This window comes from Piliocolobus tephrosceles, chromosome 12 (assembly GCF_002776525.5).
Source record: "Piliocolobus tephrosceles isolate RC106 chromosome 12, ASM277652v3, whole genome shotgun sequence".
Classification (NCBI taxonomy): Eukaryota; Metazoa; Chordata; class Mammalia; order Primates; family Cercopithecidae; genus Piliocolobus; species Piliocolobus tephrosceles.
The window spans coordinates 110,021,832-110,044,324 of record NC_045445.1 but is presented as its reverse complement, the minus strand read 5'-3'; the positions used below and the strand labels follow the sequence as shown (position 1 = coordinate 110,044,324).

Here is a 22,493-nt window from a genome sequence, read left to right as displayed (position 1 = left end):
GTTTTATTTCCTTTTTTAAAAAAGGGAGTAGCCGGGCGCGGTGGCTCAAGCCTGTAATCCCAGCACTTTGGGAGGCCAAGACGGGCGGATCACGAGGTCAGGAGATCGAGACCATCCTGGCTAACACAGTGAAACCCCGTCTCTACTAAAAAATACAAAAAATTAGCCGGGCGATGTGGCGGCGCCTGTAGTCCCAGCTACTCGGGAGGCTGAGGCAGGAGAATGGCGTAAACCCGGGAGGCGGAGCTTGCAGTGAGCTGAGATCCGGCCACTGCACTCCAGCCTGGGCGACAGAGTGAGACTCTGTCTCAAAAAAAATAAATAAATAATAAAAAAATAAATAAAAATAAAAAAGGGAGTATACATATATTTTTTTTTTAAATACTTTTTCCTTGATAGATAATTAGAACTTAAATGTGTTGTCTGGTCACTTTATTACAATCTGTTCCGCAGGGCAAAAAGGAAAGTTCTCCTGGCATCAGCAGGTCCTCATTAGCACACAAGCAAAGCATTCACCTTTATATCTAGGGTGTGAATACCCGACTTCATCGTCTTCTAGTGGTGAGTCTCCCGATCCTACAATAAAAAAGAACAGAAACTGCAGCAAGAAAAGCCACATAGTATGGATGCATATTTCAAAGCATTGCTTGGCCACAGACCATGCAGGAGATGCTATTAGAATGCAGAGCCAAGAGTAAAAGCTTCTGTGGCCATTCATGAAGGAACAAACAGGGGATCTCTCAGAGTAAAACTGGCTGAGCTGAGATTGCCAAAAACCAATCAAAATGAGCCTCAAACTGTTTTGGAATCACCATATGCCAAGTGAAATTCTGGAAGAGGGAAATAGAGTCAACTTCACTCTGAGAAGATGCCAATGTATATGAATCTCATGCCAGGGGAGATGCAATAAAATGTGTGCATCAGACACAGTCCACAGCTTCCCCAGCAGTCAAAGAAAACCCAGTAGAACTGGGTGTTTATGGTACCTGAAAACAGGTCCATCTTGTGAAATAAATTTAAATGGAAGATAAGGAGGTAAATCAAATGTCTTATCTTAATGACAAAAGAAACACAAAATTGCTTCTACATACAGTATTTGTAGGAATTGAGATCTGAAATAGACTGTGTGCTTATTTAGAACTTCTCATGAAGGTATGGCTTAAGTAAAATTTCTTTTTTATTATTCTTTTTTTTTTTTTTTTTTTGAGAGAGACAGAGTCTCGCTCTGTTGCTAGGCTGGAGTGCAATGGCGTGATCCCGGCCCACCGCAACCTCCGCCGCTTGGGTTCAAGCGATTCTCCTGCCTCAGCCTCCTGAGTAGCTGGGATTACAGGCACGTGCCACCATGCCTGGCTAATTTTGCATTTTTAGTAGAGACAGGGTTTCTCCATGTTGGTCAGGCCGGTCTGGAACTCCCGGCCTCAGATGATCTGCCTGCCTCGGCCTCACAAAGTGCTGGGATTACAGGCATGAGCCACCATGCCCAGCCAGTAAAATTTCTTCATGAGTGTTGCTACCAATAAAAACCACAGCCTCAGAGAGAACGTCTGTGTATTATTTTAATTTAACTCATTTGCAAGTTGGAGCTGAATGGTTTTTAGAATATTAAATATTGAATTCCAGTGAGCAGTAAATCCTTAATCCTTGAAGTAGTAGCAGGTGCCAAACTTCAAAACTGTAATCTTAAATTCAGAGAACTTCCCTCCAGACTTCACAGTCTATTCAACGACTAGAGTTAGCTCTATCTTGGTCACGCATTTAGCTGTAGTTACCTGCCACCACTCCACTGTGAGGTTATTCAAATCCCCATGCAGCTAATGAGTAACGGTCCCTGTTCCACTTGTGTTCTGGATGAGAGATGTAGAGTGTGGAATCTGAAAGTGGGGAGGAGATGAGGGCTGGCCTGTGTCCATTAGGAAAAGACCCACAACTACACAAGCCCAGTTCTGTGTTCTCCTTTGCTGCAGATTTCCTCACCTTGTCTCTGCACACCCAGACGTGTACCAAATTACAAACTATTCATTATTGCATATTAAAAAAAATGAGCACTGGAGCCAGGCACAGTGGCTCATGCCTGTAATCTCAGAAACTAGGGAGGCTGAGGTAGGAGAATTACTTGAGCCCAGGAGTTCAAAAAACAGCCTGGATAACACAGGGAGAACCTATCTCAAAAACAAAACAAAACAAAACAAAACAAAAAACCATGAAAACCAGGAAACCTAACAACATGAATCAAAAGCCTATGCTCAAACCCTTTGATCAAGTCATTCCACTTTTAGGAATCTACCCAAGGAAATAGTTGAACTGCATGTCTGCATGTGAACCTTCAATCATTCCAATTAAAAAAAGAGAGAGAGAGAAAAAACAAACAAACAAAAAACCAGATACATGAGAAGCAAACTTCCCCACCCCCCCGCCCAGCCCTCCAACACACATATACACACACACATACATTTTGCCCTCAGTTGTCATCCTGGTTAACTTGTCTACAGCATTTACAGCATTTACTATGAACGACTACCCATTCATTTCATGAAGCTCTCTTCTGCAGTGGCTTCCAAATGACGACAGTCTCCCGATTTTCTTCCTCCTTTCTAAACAGACTCTCTGGACAGCACATCTAGATCAGCCTGCCATTTGGACATAAGCATTTCCCAGGAATCCAGTATTGGTCCTTTACACATCTCCAGACTATTTTTCTGGACCATCTCACTCCCATACTTGCCTCAAACCATTCCTCATGTACTGATGACAAATCCATTGTTTCTAGCCTTGAACTGTCTCCTTAAAAGGCAGTCTAGAATCTTCAACTGTTGTCTGCGTATCTCCATACTCACACTCAACCTGCTCAAAACCAGATTCCTTTTCTTATCACCAAATCTGTGCATCCTCCAGTGTTTCCCATTTCAGCAAATAACCATCTTCCAGCTAGTCTGCCACATGGAAAATCTCAGCCGTTTTTTCTTCTATCTTCTTCATCTACCACATTCTAAGATAGGAATTAACTTAAATATCCAACTACAAGAAATGGTCATATTATGATCCATTCATAACATAATAATGTTCATTTTGAAGAGGTTTCTTAACATGGGAAAATATTATAGACTGCTGAATGAATAAAGAATGAAGCATAACCCCCAAAATGCAAAAATGCATTAAGAAAGATTTTAAAAGATGGCAAAGCTCATTTGTGAGAACAACAATATGGATGAATAAAACTAAAATAATATTGTAAGCAAAGTTGGTCCCAGAAGACTATATACTATATATATGATTCCCTTTTTATAAAGTTCAAAAACTTCTAACACTAAATTGTTGGGAAATATAAAGATACATATGGTAATTTTTAACAAAGCAAGGAGATCTCTTACCCTTTCCTAACCCTCTATTCTTGAACAATTGAGTTCTAAGACCTTTAGAGCAAGGCAGACATCTGTACCAGAAAGGATAGGGAGGCATGGTAGGCCAGAACAGGATGTCAGAGCCCAAACAGGGCACAGAGGGAAAACAGGGGAGAAGAGAGAATGCACATGGGCGGATAGCCCAGCAGGAGAATCACAGATGAATAAGATAAGGAGGGCTTTCACATGGGTAAGGCGGAAGAAAGCCTGGCATTGGGTTGAAAAGTACGATTTCTAGATTCCCTTATCCCTAGGTTGTGAAAGGGTCTACTTTTAGTGATTTGGAAGGAATCAAAGGGAAGGAACTCTTTTCTGCAGTTGTTCATGCAGAAAATAGGCTTCAGCAGATGTGAGTGTTATCAACTCTGCCCACTGTCCCCTCATCAGTTTTGTGTGGTAGGGAAGATGGTGATGTTGGCAGTGGTGATATTCACGGCAGCAACAGTTTCCTAGCCTGAGTGATAAGAGGAGTTTCTGGCACCTGGACTGAAGTCATGGTGCCATTTGACCTTTAATGCAGACTTCTTGACTTCCATTGCTCCAGCCCTTCCAATTTTGTGAGTACCTTATTTCCTGCATTAAATGTTTTTTTGTGTAAAATACCTAGAGAGGATTCTGTTTCCTATACTAAACTTAAGAGATATTTAAGCAAATCCAATTAAGAAATGAATACACGGTTTTATAGTTTTCTCTTAGTAACTGCACACTACCCTAACACAGGGCACACTGCTTTCTACTCACAAGACTTTTGTAGATAAGAGAGGGAACTTTTATGTGAACATAGATGAGTAAGGAGGAAAAAAGGAAAAAAAAAACCTGCTAAAGTCAAACTTACTCTTTTTCTGAATTGGTCTATCTACTAAGCTAAATGCAATCTGATTTCTGTGCAACTGAATTCACATGGGAAAGGAAATAACACACACTAAGTGCCTTTGATATGTGTACTATGCTAGGCAATTTCTATGCACTGTCTCATTAAATCTATACAATAACATTGGCCAGTTGGTACTATTTTAGATTTATCAATAGGGAAACCAAGTCTCTAAGGTCTTTAACTACTTGTCCAAGGTTATGCAGCCAGTAAGCGTTAAATCAGGGATTCAAATCCTGTCTGCCTGGCCTTCAAATCTGTCATTCTTTTTTCACTAGGCCTTACTGCCTTCTGCTCCTACAGTTTCAAAGAAATGAGATAGCTGGCTTTGGGATCACTGATAGGCAAACAGCAAATGGCTTCTTCAGTAGTGTGAGAACAAGTATACCAAGAGTGGGTCCCACAGAAGCAAAATGAAGAATCCATGTGTAGCAGAAGCTGCTGGTTGCCTGTCCAGCAGCCATTCTCCCCTTCCTTCTTACTAAAAGATCACAGGTTGTGTTCAGCAGCAATGTGTCCCTCCCCAAAAGATGAACCACGATGACTCTAAGTCAAAAAATTAATTCCCCTTTGCCAGGAATTGCTCCAGGGATAAGCGTGTAACCCAGTATTGGACAATGGCAAGTAAAACGAAGTCTGTTTAGGGGTGGGGGGAGGGAGCTTATGGGAAAGATTTTTCTTCCTGATAAAAGAGAAAACTGCACAAGGAGAAGACTTTTCCCTCTTTTCTCCCTTTCAGCTTTGGAGGCTACTGTGTAAGGATAAACGTCTGAAGCTGGAGCAGCCATTTTGCAACCACAAGGTAAGATGTCACAGGACTAAAGATTTTCAGTTGAGGATGGCAAAGTGGATAGATAAAAACAACCTGGGATCTTGGATGACCTCACTAGACTACAACATCAACCTAGACGTCTTACCTCCACAATTCTTGTTAGGTCAACAATAAATATCCTTTCAATTTAAGCCACTGTGAGTTGCATTGTTACTTGCAACTGTATGCATCTAAACTGGTCCACAAATGAATAAAAACTTTCCTGCGTATTCTTGATACACACACACACACACACACACACACACACACACACACACACATATATATATATATATATTTGAGACAGGGCCTCGCTGGAATGCCAAGGCTGGAATGCAGTGGTGTGATCCCAGCTTACTGCAGCCTCCATCTCCTGAGTCCAAGAGATTCTCGTGCCTCAGCCCCCTGAGTAGCTGGGATTACAAGTATGCACCACCATGCTCAGCTAGTTTTTTTATTTTTACTAGAGACAGGGTTTCACCATGTTGGCCAGGCTGGTCTCGAACTCCCGACCTCAAGTGATCTGCCCGCCTCAGCCTTCCAAAGTGCTGGGATTACAGGCGTGAACCACTGCTCTTGGCCTTGATAGATGTTTTTTAAGTGAAAAGAAAATAAATGGATATTAGCTGCCACTCTCAGAAAATTTCCAGTTTATTTTCAGCCTGAGCTCATATATTAACTTCTATAAAAATATGATGGGCCTGGCGTGGTGGCTCAAGCCTGTAATCCCAGCACTTTGGGAGGCCGAGACGGGAGGATCACGCAGTCAGGAGAGCGAGACCATCCTGGCTAACACGGTGAAACCCCGTCTCTACTAAAAAATACAAAAAACTAGCCGGGCGAGGTGGCGGGCGCCTGTAGTCCCAGCTACTCCGGAGGCTGAGGCAGGAGAATGGCGTAAACCCGGGAGGCGGAGCTTGCAGTGAGCTGAGATCCGGCCACTGCACTCCAGCCTGGGCGACAGAGCGAGACTCCGTCTCAAAAAAAAAAAAAAAAAAAAAAAAAAAAAAAAAAATATGATGACTAGTCTGCAAAATAGACACCCTGAAAGATACAATAAGTTCAGAGACAGACTCACTTATGTTCAGTAGACTGTACTTACTAAAGCAGCAGAGATTTATGTACATTGGGGAAAGATTTTCCCCACCATTAAAATTTTTCAAAAGGAAAGAAAATAGAGAAAAAAGTTGGGGAGGAGGGGAGAAAGGAGGTTTCCTAGTAAACTTTTCTTTATTTACAAAAGGCTGTCCCTCTAGAATTCTGCTAATTGAGGTTTTATTATGACATAACTATTAATCAGTCTACATATGGTTCGGATTACCACTCTGGAAAGAATGCTTCAGTGCTTCTTCCACACAAATACAAATTGTACGTTGGCTCAGAAATCAGAAACTCAGAGCCATGTAGGATTCTGTCTCTCAGCCATACCTGGAGCCAACTGCATTTATAATTCTGCTCTCCTTGCAAAAACTTTCTCTAATTCAACAGATTTTCAAAGAAATAGCCACTCTTTTTTTTCCAAAGTTCAAAGAAGGATCTTCCTGGCCTACGGAATCCCACCCATTCATTCTGAATGTCCAGGTAGATAAGATCATTGAGGCACCAAAGTCACTCTTAAGTAACACTTATTATATGTATTGAAATTACATCAGGAGTCTAGATTTTTGAAGGCTACTAGAATGTTCCTGCTATCACACCATAAGGTTTCTCACTGTAAGGTGGGGATGTGGTAGAGATTTAAGACTAATGGAAAACTTTGCAAATTTGCTAAAACTACGTATTTCTTTATCGATTATAATACCTGATCCAAATTGGTAGATTTGCTGGCTCTGTATTATATTTTTAGCTCAAAGTGTTGGGTTTCTTAGTCATTTTGAAGACAGTTCTTCATTCTTTATATTTTGTTTCTCCCCTCATCATTATTCTAAATGTAATTTTAATATTGTCAGAAAGAAGCATATTTAATAGTAAATTGCACCATCAATTTTATACTGAAAGTCAATGGGAAAATAAAATTCACTTTGCAGCAAGGTTTCTTAACCTGAGGATCATGGCCTACTACAGAATTAATGAAAGGGCTTTGGAGGTCCCACGAACCCCTTGTAATTGAACATGTTTTTTGGTACACGCTTTTGATACATGTCTTTTGGTAGTACTAGCATCCTTTTTCTAGGAGAAAAAGATGCTAGCTTTCAGTAGATTTTAATAAATGTTAAGAGCCATGATCTTACAGCATTCTTTATTGTTAAGCATGTTAGAATATTTACTGAAGAAGCATGTGGTGTCTTTCTTTTTGATATTTAACTCATTTTAGTGTGGGGGAGAGAGAAGCAAATATGATTTTAAAAAGGATAAATGCTTATCATACTGGTTTCCTCTAGATTAGTGCTGTCCAATGGAACTTTCTGCAATGATGGAAATATTCTTTATCTGTACTGTCAAATAGGGCAGCCACTAGCCCCATGTGGTTATTAAGCATTTAAAATGTGGCTAGTAAAATAAGAGAAGTGAATGTTTTTATTTCATTTAATTTTAGTTAATTTACATTTACATTTAAATAGCCACATGTGGTTAATAGCTACCATACTGGATAGCACAGTCCTAGACCTAACTTTTTAAAAGTATTCTGTAGAGATAAATCATGTCTATAAATTGCTCAGTGGTGGGAACCATGTCTAATTTACCTTGTATACCCAGCGTATGATTCAGAATTGGTAGAAATGTTGGAGAAAAGGAGAAAAATCTGCCTTAAGTTTCTTGCGACACATAAACTGTGGCCTCATGCTTATAATTTTGGATGGTTTTATTCTAATCAGTCCAGCTTCAGTATATAAATTTAAACTGTGACAATACTGCAGATTTGGATGTTTGGAAAATGGCATTTTGTACTACTGGAAGCCATAGGGTGTTTGTTTGTGGGAGCCAGATGATTTAGTGCTAACAAATGATCTGCCAACGGATTACAGAGCAGCTGTGGTACAGAACAGAGGACATTTGAATAGCTTCTGAACAAAGATCAAATCCAAGGCACTGCCGGAAAAACATGATTTAAAGATGAAGGCAAAAATATGGCTGTAAAATCGTTTGTTAAATCATGGTAGTGCCTTAGAGTACCTTCAGTCTTACAAAAGGCCCTTTAAGATCTCAAGATCCTCTCAATTAAACAACAGAGAAGGCCGGGCGCAGTGGCTCAAGCCTGTAATCCCAGCACTCTGGGAGGCCGAGATGGGCGGATCACGAGGTCAGGAGATCGAGACCATCCTGGCTAACTCAGTGAAACCCCATCTCTACTAAAAATACAAAAAACTAGCCAGGCGAGGTGGCGGGCGCCTGTAGTCCCAGCTACTCGGGAGGCTGAGGCAGGAGAATGGTGTGAACCCGGGAGGCGGAGCTGGCAGTGAGCTGAGATCAGCCCGTGCGACAGAGGAAGACTCCGTCTCAAAAAAAAAGAAAAAGAAAAAAAAAAACAACAGAGAAGAGTCTATGTCTATGAGATTTGTTAGGTGGCTAACAGAGTGAATTTTTGTCTAATAGAGTGAACTCTAAGAAGATTCACAGGAGACCCACAAAATTCTTAAAAGAGTTATATATGCTGAAATATCACTAGCTTGACTTAGGAGGGCAGAGACATTATAGAACAAGCAGAGGCCTTTGATCTCCTAAAATTATACTGACAGAAAGCAGGCCCAGTGAATTGCTTAGCTGTGAATAGGTGCTATCTTTCTAAACAAAAGGGGAGTGAGTATATTTTGCATGTTGGGGGGAAATAATCACTGGGTGCCAGAGGGTAGACTCTGATATGCAGCTTCTAAGATGGCCCCCAGTTATCCCTATCCCCTGGCATTCATAACCTTTTGTAACTCCCCACTTTAAGTGTGGAATGAATTTATTAACTTGCTTCTAATGAATACAATTTGGTAGAAGGGACACCATATCTCTTCTGAGGTCAAGTTATAAAAAGACTGTGGTTTCCATCTTGAATATTGTCTCATGCTCTCTCTCTTGGATCACTCATTCTGGGTCAAGTTAGCTGCCAAGTCATGAGGGAGCCCTGTGGAGAGGTCCATGTGTTGAGGGACCAAAAGCCTGCCAACAATCACATAAGTAAGGTTATAAGAAGATCTCCCCAGCTACACACACACATAACACCCACAAGTCGAGCCTTCAGATGAAACTGCAGGCCAAGCCAATAACTTGCTGGCAACCTCATGAGAGACCTTGAGTCAGCTAACAACAACTTGCTTGCAACCTCACGAGAGACCTTGAGCCAGCTAAACCATGCCCAGATCCTGACTTCTAAAAATTCTGAAATAATAAACAGTATTTGTTTTTAAAACAAAAGGAGGAAAAGCTGTAGGAAGAGTAGAAAGTACAAAAGGAGGAAGGGCATTTGCCTTCAAGTCAGAAGATTCTGATGTACCTCTCAGCCTTGGTTTAATAGCCTTCTCTTAGGTCACTATGGCAGATACTGCTTATTCCTCAATCAGATTCCCTCTACTCAGGCTGGTGTGCCCATCTCCTAGCTGCTGGGAGCCTTTGACTGCAAATAACTCACAGTTGCCCTCTTCTCCAGAGAATTGTCCTCAGCTGATAGGAGCCACTTCATCCTCCCCATCTGTTTCCTGGAGGCAACCAATGTTTGACGGATATGGAGAAACATGAAGCCAGACTTCTAGCCTCCAAAGATGAGGTGGAAGTACAGCCTTGCAGTACTTATGTTTGTAAGCACCCTATGGTGCTAGACTTTACCTGAGACTCTATCCTTGCTTAGCTCTTTCTTGCTTCCCTTCCTCAATTACAGGTTTTTTTCCTGAGAGTACTCCCTCAACAAATCATAAGCTTTGCTTCTAGGAAACCAAGCTAAGAGAGCCACTGAGTCTCTCTAAGCCTCAAATACCCCAATTAGGCATGCCTCAACAGGGTTGCCATAAATTAAATGGCATAATATATATGTTTTAGTTTTACAAGTTTCTAATTTGAGGGTTCATAATCACATTTTCTATTTAATTCTGTGAGTATAAACTGAAGGCCTCCACAACCCTGAGCTGCTGTGTAAATGAGTTTCTTGAAAAAATGTAAAAATATGACAAACTTATATCTAGCATGATATACTTTTTAAAGTTTAAGCATGAAGCATAGTCAAGAATCTCAGTGCTTCCAAAGTTTTCTGTGTTTTTAAAAATTCCTCTAACAATCCTGTATGATTTGTGATTTAGAAAATCTTTCATACACATATGTATATATATTCATCTTAATAACCACCAAGAAAATCCATATAGTCCATCTTTTTCAGTAAAATAAACTGTTGTCAAGTTTAGTCTATGAATTCAGATGATCCAGATAATAAAATTTGCTTTAGGAAAAAGTGATTTTTAGGCTCAAGACATGACCATAGTTTATACTCTGAGGCAGGAAAAATCCTGTGGTTCCCTATATGCCTTTATGACTTAAAAACATTTACAAAATGGGGGCTCACCAAAAGTTATTTTATTGCTGAGAGGTGCTATTGCCGGGTCTCTTGTATTCTTGAAGCTCTTGTTAACATAGGTGAGTGTACAAACATTTCTAGTGACAGAAATGGGCTAACAAAAGGGCCTGTCCATAGCTTGTGTGGACACAGGTACAGTGGTAACCCTTCTCTCCTCCACAGCTAAATCTGCAGGAGCTGCTTTTCTGGAAAGTCCTAATTTATAGGGATTTTTGAAGAAGCCTAGAAGTCAGTTCTGCATGCCTGACTAGCAGGCAAGATCCACTCTGTTATACCTTGGCAAAGTTTCAACAGAGGAGAGATGTCCAGGAGATGTGTGTAAAGGTGTGTATATTTGAAGGAGTAGAGCAGAGCAGAAACTTTAGCTTTTCAGAGCACCAGCTTCCACCCCAAGATGAAGGCTCAGAACAAGTACACAGAGAGCCAGAATCTGTAAATGAGACATTCTTCCTTGGATTCCTTACTTCTCTAAATAAGTGGCAGATTAACAGATAAAAGCCCAAGGGTAAGAAAAGAGGGGAAATACACAGAGGAAGATCCTTGTTCCAAATGGAACAAAGGGATCCAGAAAGATTAGTCTAAACCTTTTGTTAATCATGGGGAATAAACTGAAGAAAATGTTTATTACCAGTGCTTTTCTTGGGGCAGAAAATTCAACAGAATGTTCAGATGAAACAAGTTTATAGGACATATCAGACATTCACCTTACCAAATCCCTGTCTTTACTACCATCGTAAGTGCCTAAGCGATACCAACAATCAACTAAGAATCGTATGTTTCAAACTGTTGACCCCATTTAGTAGGACATGACTAGTATTTTTGTAGTGAAATAAAATTGAAAATGTCAGGGTGCACTGCACATAGAAAGAATAAACCTTACTTTGTACAATTTTTGTTTTTATATAGGTGTATGTATGGTAGGGTGTCCCCAGTTTGCATAGCACAGTCCCATTTTATGCCTGCTGTCCCAGCATTACTTTTTCCGCTTTACTGGGCTACAGTGGACAAAATTATATATATTTAAGGTTTCCAACATGATGTTTTGAAATACGTATCCATTGTGATATAATCACCATAATCAAACTAATTAACATATCCATCACCTCACATGGTTACCATCTAACATTATTATTAATAGCGTTCTCTTTCACACTCAAAACCTTCCTGATTTGTACAATAAATACTATATTCACTCTAACAATAGTTCACAGTAGAATATATTTTTTCCTGTGGGTCTTGTCAAAAGTATTAGAAAAACAGTGATTTAAATACTTTGAAAACCTACATTTGTTAAGTTAATTCTATTTCCTCCCTCAGAATGAAGGAATCTGAAAATCTGAGAAAGCCTTTGGGGGATTGGTGGTGGAAGTCTACTTTTCTCCGATTTGTTCAGGGCATAGATGTTGTGTCCCACGAAACAGCAAGCAGATACTGAGTTTCCTCAACTGCTCATGGCCATCCTCTCTGGTAGGATGTAATCATAAAAGCCTTGGGATTAAGCTCCAGTGCCATCCTGATTTGGGAAGCCACTTTTCTTTCCTGAGCCTCAGTTTGCTCATCTGTAAAATGGGGCAGCAGTAGTGTGTAGAAGGGCATAGTACATGTTTTCAAATTATGTTCCCCTAGTACACTCCCATCCTCAATCTCTAGCTGGAACAACAGCAGTCAAGCAAATCAAATTGCCCTCCTCCTTCTCCACCTGGCAATAAACAAATCACCATGGCACATCATTTAAAAAATCTGCCCGGCTCTTTCATTTCCATTGCCTCTTTAAGTCCGCAGTGCAACCTTCTGAGGCAAGTATCATTCAGTGACTAGAATGTAAACCTGGGGAGAGCAACAACTCTTTGCCACTTTGTTTATGATTGTATTATCAGCTCAGAGAATGAAGTGATTATCAGTTATATGAGAACAAGGACTGAACATTTCTGATCCTAAATCTCATGCAATTTCACAACTCCTTGTTTCTGTCTTCACGACTCAGAAACCTACCTGAAAGCCCTTCCCCTCCTCTCAGTTCCTTTCTCGTGTTTAAAGCTATTTCAAAGCCTAGCTCTCCCAGTTTAGCTTTCCTAACCACTCCATTCACATCGATGCACTCTGTTCACATTTTTAAATTAGCACTGATTTTATGTTGCTTTGGATTTTCAGAAGTCATTTCAAGTTCTTTCTTCCCAGCTAGACATCAAACTCTTCAGGGAATACAGTCAGGGTTTGTTTCCCCTTACTGCCCCTGTGAAACTAACAAAGGCTCTCAAAAGTTTTCTTCCCCTTGAGACTTTAGTCTACACGTTACTGATATGCTCAAGCTGTTCCATCAGTATCAAAATGAGACATCCATCTCCCTCAGTGAAGGCTGTACTTACAGAAACAGATACTGTATTTAAGCCACAAAAAAGCTGCCCAAATAAAGCTGTGACTGGTACGTCGTTCTTGGCAGTAACCCAGCAGTATAATTTACAAAATTCTGGCACATCATGGCAAAACTGAGAATAACTGAATTCAGAAAAGACAGAGTCTAAGAAAATAAAATAACATCACCACAGTGTGTACTGATAATTGTAGGCAGTAAACTTTTAATTGCCAGCTGTAGATTGATATTTTAATATAGTACATTAAATGGCAGAAAGAGAGAGAGAACAGAGTGTGAAGAAAGATATTTCCAGAAAACAGCACTGAAACACTGAAATGAACATCATAAGAATGCTTGGAAGTGACAGGCTGCAGTCTGCTCAGCGGAAACCTAAGGCTTCTTCCTTATAAAACATTCTCTGGTTCCCCAACAGGGAATAGAACACGAGCACCCAAGAACAAAAGCCTGGACTTTACTTGAAGTCTTTTACAGATGGCTATTTTGGCCAGTTCTGCCTGTGGTGGAAGGTAGAATCATTTCTTTTCTGGGTAGCTTCTCTCTTGAAAGCACCCATTTTTCCATTCGGTGCCTTTGAACTGATAGTCACACAGTGGCTGTTGTCAGTTATTATCTTCTCTGGGAGATTCAAGCTCTAGTGGGAAAATGAAGGTGCAACTAAGCTGATGGCAATTCTAGTTTTCAAAATGGTCATCTGCAGGCTTTTGGCAATACCTGTTGTGTGAGGCTAAACCCCAGCACACAATGCCTGGTGCTAGCACTTCCTAGGTGTGATGGACATCTATTATGTTCCTCTCAAAGAAACAAGACCCTTTCTTTGGGAAAACTGCATTATTCCTCATGACACCTATGTGATTCTAGTAGAGGTGAGTTTATCTTATCCCTTGACTACAGGAGCAATCATATGAACCAATTACATGAACCAATGAGAATCTTGGAAGGATTTTTTCTCTGGTGGTAAATGAGGAAGAGGTGAGCCCTGAAGCTGCCAATGACAAAGATTAAGTCTCATACAGAATGCTAATTCGAGAGAATGAAACCATCAAAGAAAAGTGGAGACAAAACAGAGAAAGTTAGAGAGAAAGAGAGATCCCACAATATTTGAGCCCTTGGTTCCAGTATTGCTTGGCCCCACCAGCATACCTCTGCCTAACATAAAATGATAAGCCCATCCTTTCTTCAAAGCTTTTTTGAAACTGGTTTCTGTCATGTGCCATCAAGAGTCCTGACTTAAAGAGCAGACCATCAATTTACATTTGAATGAAATAAATGACTAAAACATACAGCATGACATCTGGTTTGGGATAAGAAATCAGTCTCGGCGTATCATTTCCAATTCCCTATTTCAAAACAATACTGTAGCTCAGACTTACCACATTAAAATTAAATTAAAACATTAGTGAGCCATTCCATAAATTTAGTAGGACCAGCTTTATTTGCAATAAAATACATTAGATTAGAATAGGGGAAAGTGGTAGATACTCATAATACACCATACATAGTAAAAATGAGCATTGTTTCATGACACTTTTGTTTCAATTATACACAGACACACACACAATACACACACACACACATACATATATAATATATATATTTTTTATTAACTCTAAAACACTATTTTTACATTTTAATTTCCCTGAACCCAAGATGAGCTCTATAATAAACGGAATGGCATAGTTTAATTGGTATCATTTTTCTTTTTTAGTGATACCTAAAATAATGGTGACTGATGACTGATAGAGTTTTGGATTTGATGACATACTGTGTGCATAGTATAGTGTGTTTTGGATTGTGATATAAAATATATTTATTACTGCAGGTAGGAATCAAAAGACTTTGAAAACAATTGTATTACACAACTTATCTAGAACTCCCAAGGTGATAATCAGAATAATCTTTGCTGTACGTATCAGTTAAGTCATTTATCTACTCTCATATTTACATAATGCCTTAACACTCTAGTTTTATACAGGGTTCTCCAAATGGCTTCCTTCTCATTGTGGAAATTTCCTGATCCTCATGGGGAAACCTCAGGCAGCAGAACAGGCAAGTGGAGATAATATGTTGCATGGATAGGCATCTGGTGCTATCCAACGAATACCACATTTAGCCCACTGTCCAGCTAAAGAGAGCCCCACAAAGAGGCACAGGGTGGCTTGTAACCCTGCCAAAGTATCAGGGCACTGATGACAGGGGAGTCATGTGGCCTCTCACCTATGGATGGCAGCGTCCCCAAAGTGCATTTATAAATCAGTTGCTCATAATTTGAAATTGGTTTTTCCTTGGAAACAACATTATCAGTGGTGATCAGGTCCCCTAGAGAATCCATAAGAGCTGTTTTAAGCCATAATGTAGTCAAGCTCTAGATGTCCCTGGGGGGATGGCTCAGGGTGCAATAAATGGGGAGGCCACTCTCCTCCCTCTTATGCCTGCTGCCCCCTGCCCTGAAACACAGCATTCAGGTTCATTCTACTTCTTGTACAATCATCCTGCTACTTTTCAGTCTCGAGCTGCTGACCCAGAGTCTAACAAAGAGGCTAATATGGATATGGATATTTATATGTGTGTCCTGTTTTCTGTTAATGAGAGTGCTGTGATCCAAGATTTTGAAGCTCAGAAATTCCAGATGCAAACACAAATTACCATTTTATTTCTTGGCTGCTCTTAAGGATGCTGCAACTTGTCAATACAGGAGCCTGCAGGCATGTTGGCCCCTTCCCAGTCCCTTGCTGGAGAAGGGCCTGCAGTGACAGGCTCCCTTGTCCTTCCCCCAGGACCAAGGAAGGCTGTCTGCAGGGAGGGGACTGGAGGGACTGGTGAAGTCCTCATTTGCAGGGATGAGGCCAGTTCTCAGAAACCATGGGCCAGTGAAAAAGGCAATATGTGCCCTAAAGGGAACTTTGACAAAAATTGAGTCTTTCTGAGCAATTTTCCAGCATCCTGGTGTACAGATGAAAGTCCAGGGTAAGAAGGAAATAAAAGGTAAATTAAATGAAGTAGCAACTATTTCTCCAGCCTCTTACCATGCAGGAGCAGCTTTGTACAGCACCATCTTATCTGGTGTTATTGGCCAAGGTAGACACCAATGAGTCCTAACACAGTCCTTACAGTCCTAGCTTGTAAGAGAGAAGAAATACCTACTGTTTAGTTAACAGACACTACCTCAGGCACTGCCTTGAGCGATTTACATGAATTATTTAATTCAATCAAGGTACTCACATGAATTCACATGAAACTTATCAAAAAAAGGGGGGGGGGGAATGTACAAACACACTATTTTGCAGCCCTAACAACAACTGTCAGTAATTGTTTTGTTAGTATGGGTCTTTTAATGTTTTTCCATGTGTAGTAGTCAAGTCACATTCAAATTTTACACAGCACAATCAAACTGGGTATGGGATCTTCATCATCGTTAAGGCTGAATTAGGGAAGTTAGGACAGGGCATTTTTAGAGCACGAACGCCAATGCTTCCTAGAAGTTTCCCCCTTCAGTGAAATTCTGAGCAAGGAATTGTAAATGAAAAATTAAAGCAGACAGCAAATGGGAAACACTCTAGGCAGGTTTTTTCTCTCCTCCCTTGATGAACACAAAAAAAAATTTTCTCAAATGTTTGCAAATGGCAACTTTTTGTCTTATTGTAAAATCTTGAACAAGTGGTGGGTCAGCCATCTCCACTGAGAATTTTCTAGTTTGTGAATCTGAAGAGGATAGTTTGAGGAGGTACATATGTCCTTAAAACATCAAATTACAGATTGCTCTAGCATAATATCATGAAATACATTTGAAAGTAACTAAAGGTTGAAAATGGAATCAATTTCAAAGTCAAGCAATTAGGATCCTATTTCAGGCAGTATGGTGAGCCATGTAGCCTGGCTGTGCTTACATGAAAATCAATGAAAAAAATCCACTTTTAGCTTGCAAGAAAGTAAGAAATACTGTGAAGGCAGGATCATGATTAGGTACCAGATATTAAGGCTCACCTTTTATTCTGAGGACAACTGCCAAAACTAAGCTTTAATTTCCATGGACTGGTGAGACCTTGGATACAGAAGACAAACTCCAGGGACTATTCATTCAAGATCATCAGTTTTAGAGGAGACTGCCTACATCCCCTCACCCTCACCTCCTACACAAAGCTGATATACCAACAGCCTATACTCTCAGTGTAAAGAGTGAAATAAATCCATCCCGTGTATAGGGACTGCAAAGAAAAGTTCTCATCTTGTATCCTGGCACTGAGTGAAAGAAGGAAAATTCTTCCCCTGAGAATTAATAGCCATATTATTATTACTATTATATTATTACTAAAATATCACTAACAATAATTAAAACCACAGTGATACCATTTCCTACTCATCAGTTTGGAAGAACTCTAAAAATATAACAAGATCAGGCCGGGCGCGGTGGCTCAAGCCTGTAATCCCAGCACTTTGGGTGGCCGAGATGGGCGGATCACGAGGTCAGGACATTGAGACCATCCTGGCTAACACGGTGAAACCCCGTCTCTACTAAAAAATACAAAAAACTAGCCGGGCGAGGTGGCGGGCGCCTGTAGTCCCAGCTACTCAGGAGGCTGAGGCAGGAGAATGGCGTAAACCCGGGAGGCGGAGCTTGCAGCGAGCTGAGATCCGGCCACTGCACTCCAGCCGGGGTGACAGAACGAGACTCCGTCTCAAAATATATATATATATATATAACAAGATCAAGTGTTAACAAGGATGTTGAGCAATGGAAATACACATTGGTGCTAGACGTTTAGATTGGTATAACTTCCTTAGTAAATAATTTGGCATTATTGAACAAAGTCAAAGATATGTATGCATATTATCCAGCAATTCAACTCCTAGGTACTTAGTCTAGAGAAATTCCTGCACATTGTTCAAGGGAGATAGAGAATAATCTTCCCAACAGCACTGTTTACAAGAACATAAAACTAGCAACAGCCCAAAATGCACATCAAGAGTAGCATGGATAAATGATGGCATATTTACACAATGGGATCTTACAAGGCAACGTGAATGAAAAAACACAACTGCATGTAACAACATGAGCAACTCTTAAGAATCTAATGTTAAGTGAAAAAAAAGCAAGCAAGTTGTATAAGAATATATTCAGCATGTGTCCATTTATACACAAGTCAAAAGCATGTAAATGTAAATGATGTTTTTGTTTTGTTTTGTTTTGTTTTGTTTTCGAGATGGAGTCTTGCTCTGTCACCCAGGCTGGAGTGCAGTGGCACAATCTTGGCTCACTGCAACATACACCTCCTGGGTTCAAGCAATTCTCCTGCCTCAGCCTCCTGAGTAGCTGGGATTACAAGCATGTGCCACCACTCCCAGCTAATTTCTGTATTTTTAGTACAGATGGAGTTTCACCATGTTAACCAGGGTGTTCTTGAACTCCTGACTTCAGGTGATCTGCCTGCCTCGGCCTCCCAAAGTGCTGGAATTACAGGCATTAGCCACCGCACCCAGCCATAAATAATGTATTTTTAGGGACAAAAACATATTCAGTAATACTACAAAGAAAATGATAGGAATGATAAATACAAAATTTAGGACATTGGTTACCTCTGAGGAGATAGGGAAAGGAAAAGAATCCAGAGGAAAGAATTGCAAGGACTACAGGGTAACGATTTTGCTCTTTTCTTGGTAAGTTCTTATTAAACTGGCTGGTAAGTAGAGGTGTTTGTGTTTTGTTTTGTTTGTTTACCATATCCATATTATGTAAATATTCTTTTGTTCTACTCATTGCTTAATTTAAAAATTTTCAAGCAGAGCAATTAAAATATATTTGATGCAAAAAGCTTGTTAGGTTTGTTTCTCATTTGTTTGCAATGATAAGAACATGTTTATCCGAGAAGTTCTTAAAAATTACCATTTGGGTCTCCAACTAAAAGATATGCTTTGCCAATAAAATTAGAGAGTCTTAGATCTGGAAATACTCTTGGAAGATAATCTGATGCAGGCACCAGCCTCACGTACTGAGAGTGTCCCAGTGAAAACTCAAAAGTTTGGAGACAGCCTTCCCAGCCTACTCCCAAGCTGTTCTCAACATTTCACTTTTAGGAAAGTTGAAATTTCTTCCTTAAAGTCCACCTAAATATCTTTCTTGCTTTAATATTATATGTGGAAAAAAGTCACAGCTTAGGAAGAGGGGCTCAAGAGTAATGAGACCCCAGCTGGCAATTTTACCTGAGCTCAAATTTCCAGATATCCAGGGAAACTACATCCCAGGGCCTTAAAGAATATAAAGGGTGGACAGTGAAATTATTTTTCATAATCACTGAAAAATTAAGGGAAACCAAAGAAGTGTCAAAGACTGTGGATAGACAGTTTTCAAACCAGTAAAAATATGGAGTATGGAAACTGTAGACACGAAAAGTTTCAATTTTATCCTAAGTGTTATTTTAGTACAGATTATTAACAAAAAAAAAAAAAAGGAAGAATTTTTTAGAATAGCATTGGAATCAGCATTGGTTCAAAAAGAGCAAATCAGGCCAAAGTAACCTCATTTCTTTGGTTTACCCAAGAGAATGCCTCCTCTAGTAAACCTAGTTTACATAAAGGTCCATTTAGAGAAATACTGATTTATGAATTGTATTCACAGAAAGCAACTACTTTTCACTTTTTTGAATATAATCCACAGAAAATGTTTCATTTTGTGACTCAGTACACACATACATTTATATGATCGAAAAATAAGTTTCATGGAACAATCTTTAAGGCATGATGCCCTCTCATATTTGCTATTCTATTACATTTTAGTTTTTAAAAAGTGCTGATCATGACCACTACAAGAATTTCACAACCCATTAACAGGTAACCTCCTCTCAGGAGATGTGCTGTAGGGCTCTGTGTCATTCTACCAGTGAAGGAAGAATTAAGAGGAATAAATCTGGAGAAAATAACCAAGCTGGAGACGACAAGATCTTAGCTTTGTTTCTCCCAAAGCAGAGTCTAAAACAAGGACTTGGGTGCTGTTGGAAGGTGATCCCAGGAAGCACAGTGAGAAAGTAGGGGAAATGAGAAAGGAAAAGGGGAAGAGCCCATAAAGATATACTAATGAGCAGGTTACTTCTGGGGGCAACCTGGATTCATTCCCACTGAGGAGCCTCTGAGGAAACACAACCCAGGGACACGAAAGATCAGGTATTTACCCACAGACTCCTGTCCTTTTTGGCTAAGAGCTGGTGGGGTGTTACGTCTCCTACTCTACCAGAAATTCTTGCTGAGCGAGCTCCCACAGGACTGGAGAAAATCCAAAGGTAAAGCCTCTAAGACATGTGAACATCTAAGGTGAGAAACTGTCAGTATGTTTGAGAACTGTCTACCTCAGCTGCAGATGAATCCAGAGATGGGATGAGGGGAGATGGCACAGGGCATCAACAATGTTGGCTACAGATGGGCAAAACCAACAGATGACGAAATCATAGGCCATAGCTAGTTTGAAACCTACAAGGAAGAATTTAATAGAGATTATAAACGTGAAGTCTTGTATTTCTCTCCCTACACTAAGCTGTACACCCAGCAAGCGGGGAGACCTTCCCTGGCAGGTTTGGGAAAGAGCAGCCAGCTAGCTGTCCACATTGTGAGCCAGCAGGTGAAATAGTTTCTTAAAAAAGAGCAACACTGGCCTGTAAGAGGACAGAGGCTAAACCAAAGAAGTCTGGCTTATCCTGGACTGAAGCAACCACACTGGAATAACAGACCATTTGGGCCAATTCTTTTTTTTTCTTTTCTTTTTTTGGACATGTTATAATTGTACATATTTATGGAATACAGAGTGATATTTTGATATGTGCATACAATGCATAATGATTAAATTGGGGTAATTTACATATCTATCACCTCAAATATTTATCACTTGGGGCCACACTTTGAGAAGGACACAGAAATGCCAGAAGATGCTAGAAAGGAAAAACAAAAATGACCAACAGAGGCTAGCTTTCAGAGCAAATAAATAAGTAAACAAATAAATAAAAAGTTTGTTGAATGGTGAATAAACTTTAGATTTGTAGCCTGAAGAAAATGAGACTAAAAGGAAATAGAATCCTTGTGTTCTGATTTCTCAATGGCCATCCCATGGATAAAAATGGAGAGAGACTTACTTTGTGCAGTACCAAAAGTGAGAAATAAGGACAATGGCTATATGTTACGTAGAGCTGATTTTAGTCTAGTGTGAGGCAGGGTATTCTAAGACTTCAAGACCATCTTGAGATTCCATCAAAGCTTACTGAAGCTGGAAGTGTTCCCACGAGGCCAAAGGATGCTGGCAAGAGGGGTGAGATGAGGGAAGTAGGGTGGGGCTCTATGGCCCTTTCCAAGATTAAGATTCTATGATTCTGTGAAATTGTAGTACCAAATAATGTCTTGCATACAGACTCAGGATCAACTTTTATGCTATGAAAAAACAACCTTTGGGGAGGCAGTGGTGTACAGAAAGGTGGAGGACAGGACAAAATAAGACCCTAAAGTAAGAGAGAGAAATAATAAAAAGACAGAGTGATGAACGCTCACAAAAGATCATTTCTTTATCTCTGGAGAGGAGAGAAGGATCTACGGCTTTCAATCCACTGCCAATTACAAACTTAGGTTTCTGCCTTTTCCCCTGCTGTAAAAGAAAGGTGAGGAGGGGGAAGAGAGAAGCCTCAGAGAATACCAATTTCATGTGTCTCCGATTCAATTCAAAGAAAGAAAAGCAGGAGGTTTCACTGCTGTCATTTAGAAAATAAGCTCCAGACTATTTATCACACATATTGTTGGAGATTTGGAGCACAGATGTGCAGGGAAATGATGAATCCAGATATGCCCTGGCTTGTTAGGAACACTCACAGTGACTATCAAACAAGCAAGCACCCTGGGGTGGGGGCTAAGATCACTGCATGATCACCGCTACGATTCTGGGCTGTAAGCAAATGCTTCTTTTGAAGTAGGATTCTACAACACTGATGGTACAAACATTAGGCAGGCGCCAGGAAGAAAAAGTATACTGGAGAGCAGAATAAAAGAATGTTAAGAGGAAAATTAATTTTTAAGCTGGATGAGAAAGGTGACTCGTTGCATAATAAAGGACATTAATAGCATATTAAGTTCTGGGGCCCAAGCAAAACTCAGGGATAATGCCATAAGCCGCTTGTAATAAATATTTTATTTTTTTAAAAGTATACAATTCAATGAATTGTTATAAACTGAACACACCCATGTAAGAGAACTCAGATCAAGAAACAGAACATGATCAGAAATCTGCCACTATCCTGACTTGCATAGGTTGGTGCAAAAGTAATTGTGGGTTTTTTTTCCATTGCCATTGGCAAAAACCACAATTACTTTTGCGACAACCTAATAACATCACAAGTTGGTTTTCTTTCATATACTTATAAGGTATTAAAAACATTTGTGAGTGAATTAAAAACTTAGTGTGATATTTCTGAGGTGAGACTCTGAGAACAGCACAGAGTCTTTCTAGAAGACCAGGAGTAAAATAATGGAGTGAGATGCTAAGAATCCTCATCTAGCTCTGCTACTAGCTAGCCATGTGACTTTGG

The 22,493-nt window shown here is 40.0% G+C and overlaps 1 protein-coding gene across 4 annotated transcripts in view; it reads right to left on the bottom strand.

Moving 5' to 3' along the window:
- SRPX (sushi repeat containing protein X-linked) overlaps nt 1-22,493 on the bottom strand; it is a 73,833-nt gene that overhangs the window by 29,630 nt on the left and 21,710 nt on the right. For 3 of the 4 annotated variants that reach the window (XM_023202669.1, XM_023202668.1, XM_023202666.2), the window contains exon 2: nt 517-576. The exons of the other annotated variant lie outside the window; for it this stretch is intronic. In XM_023202669.1, coding sequence (XP_023058437.1) covers nt 517-576 — 60 coding nt within the window. The remainder of the gene's footprint in view (nt 1-516; nt 577-22,493) is intronic. 4 annotated transcript variants of the gene reach the window in all.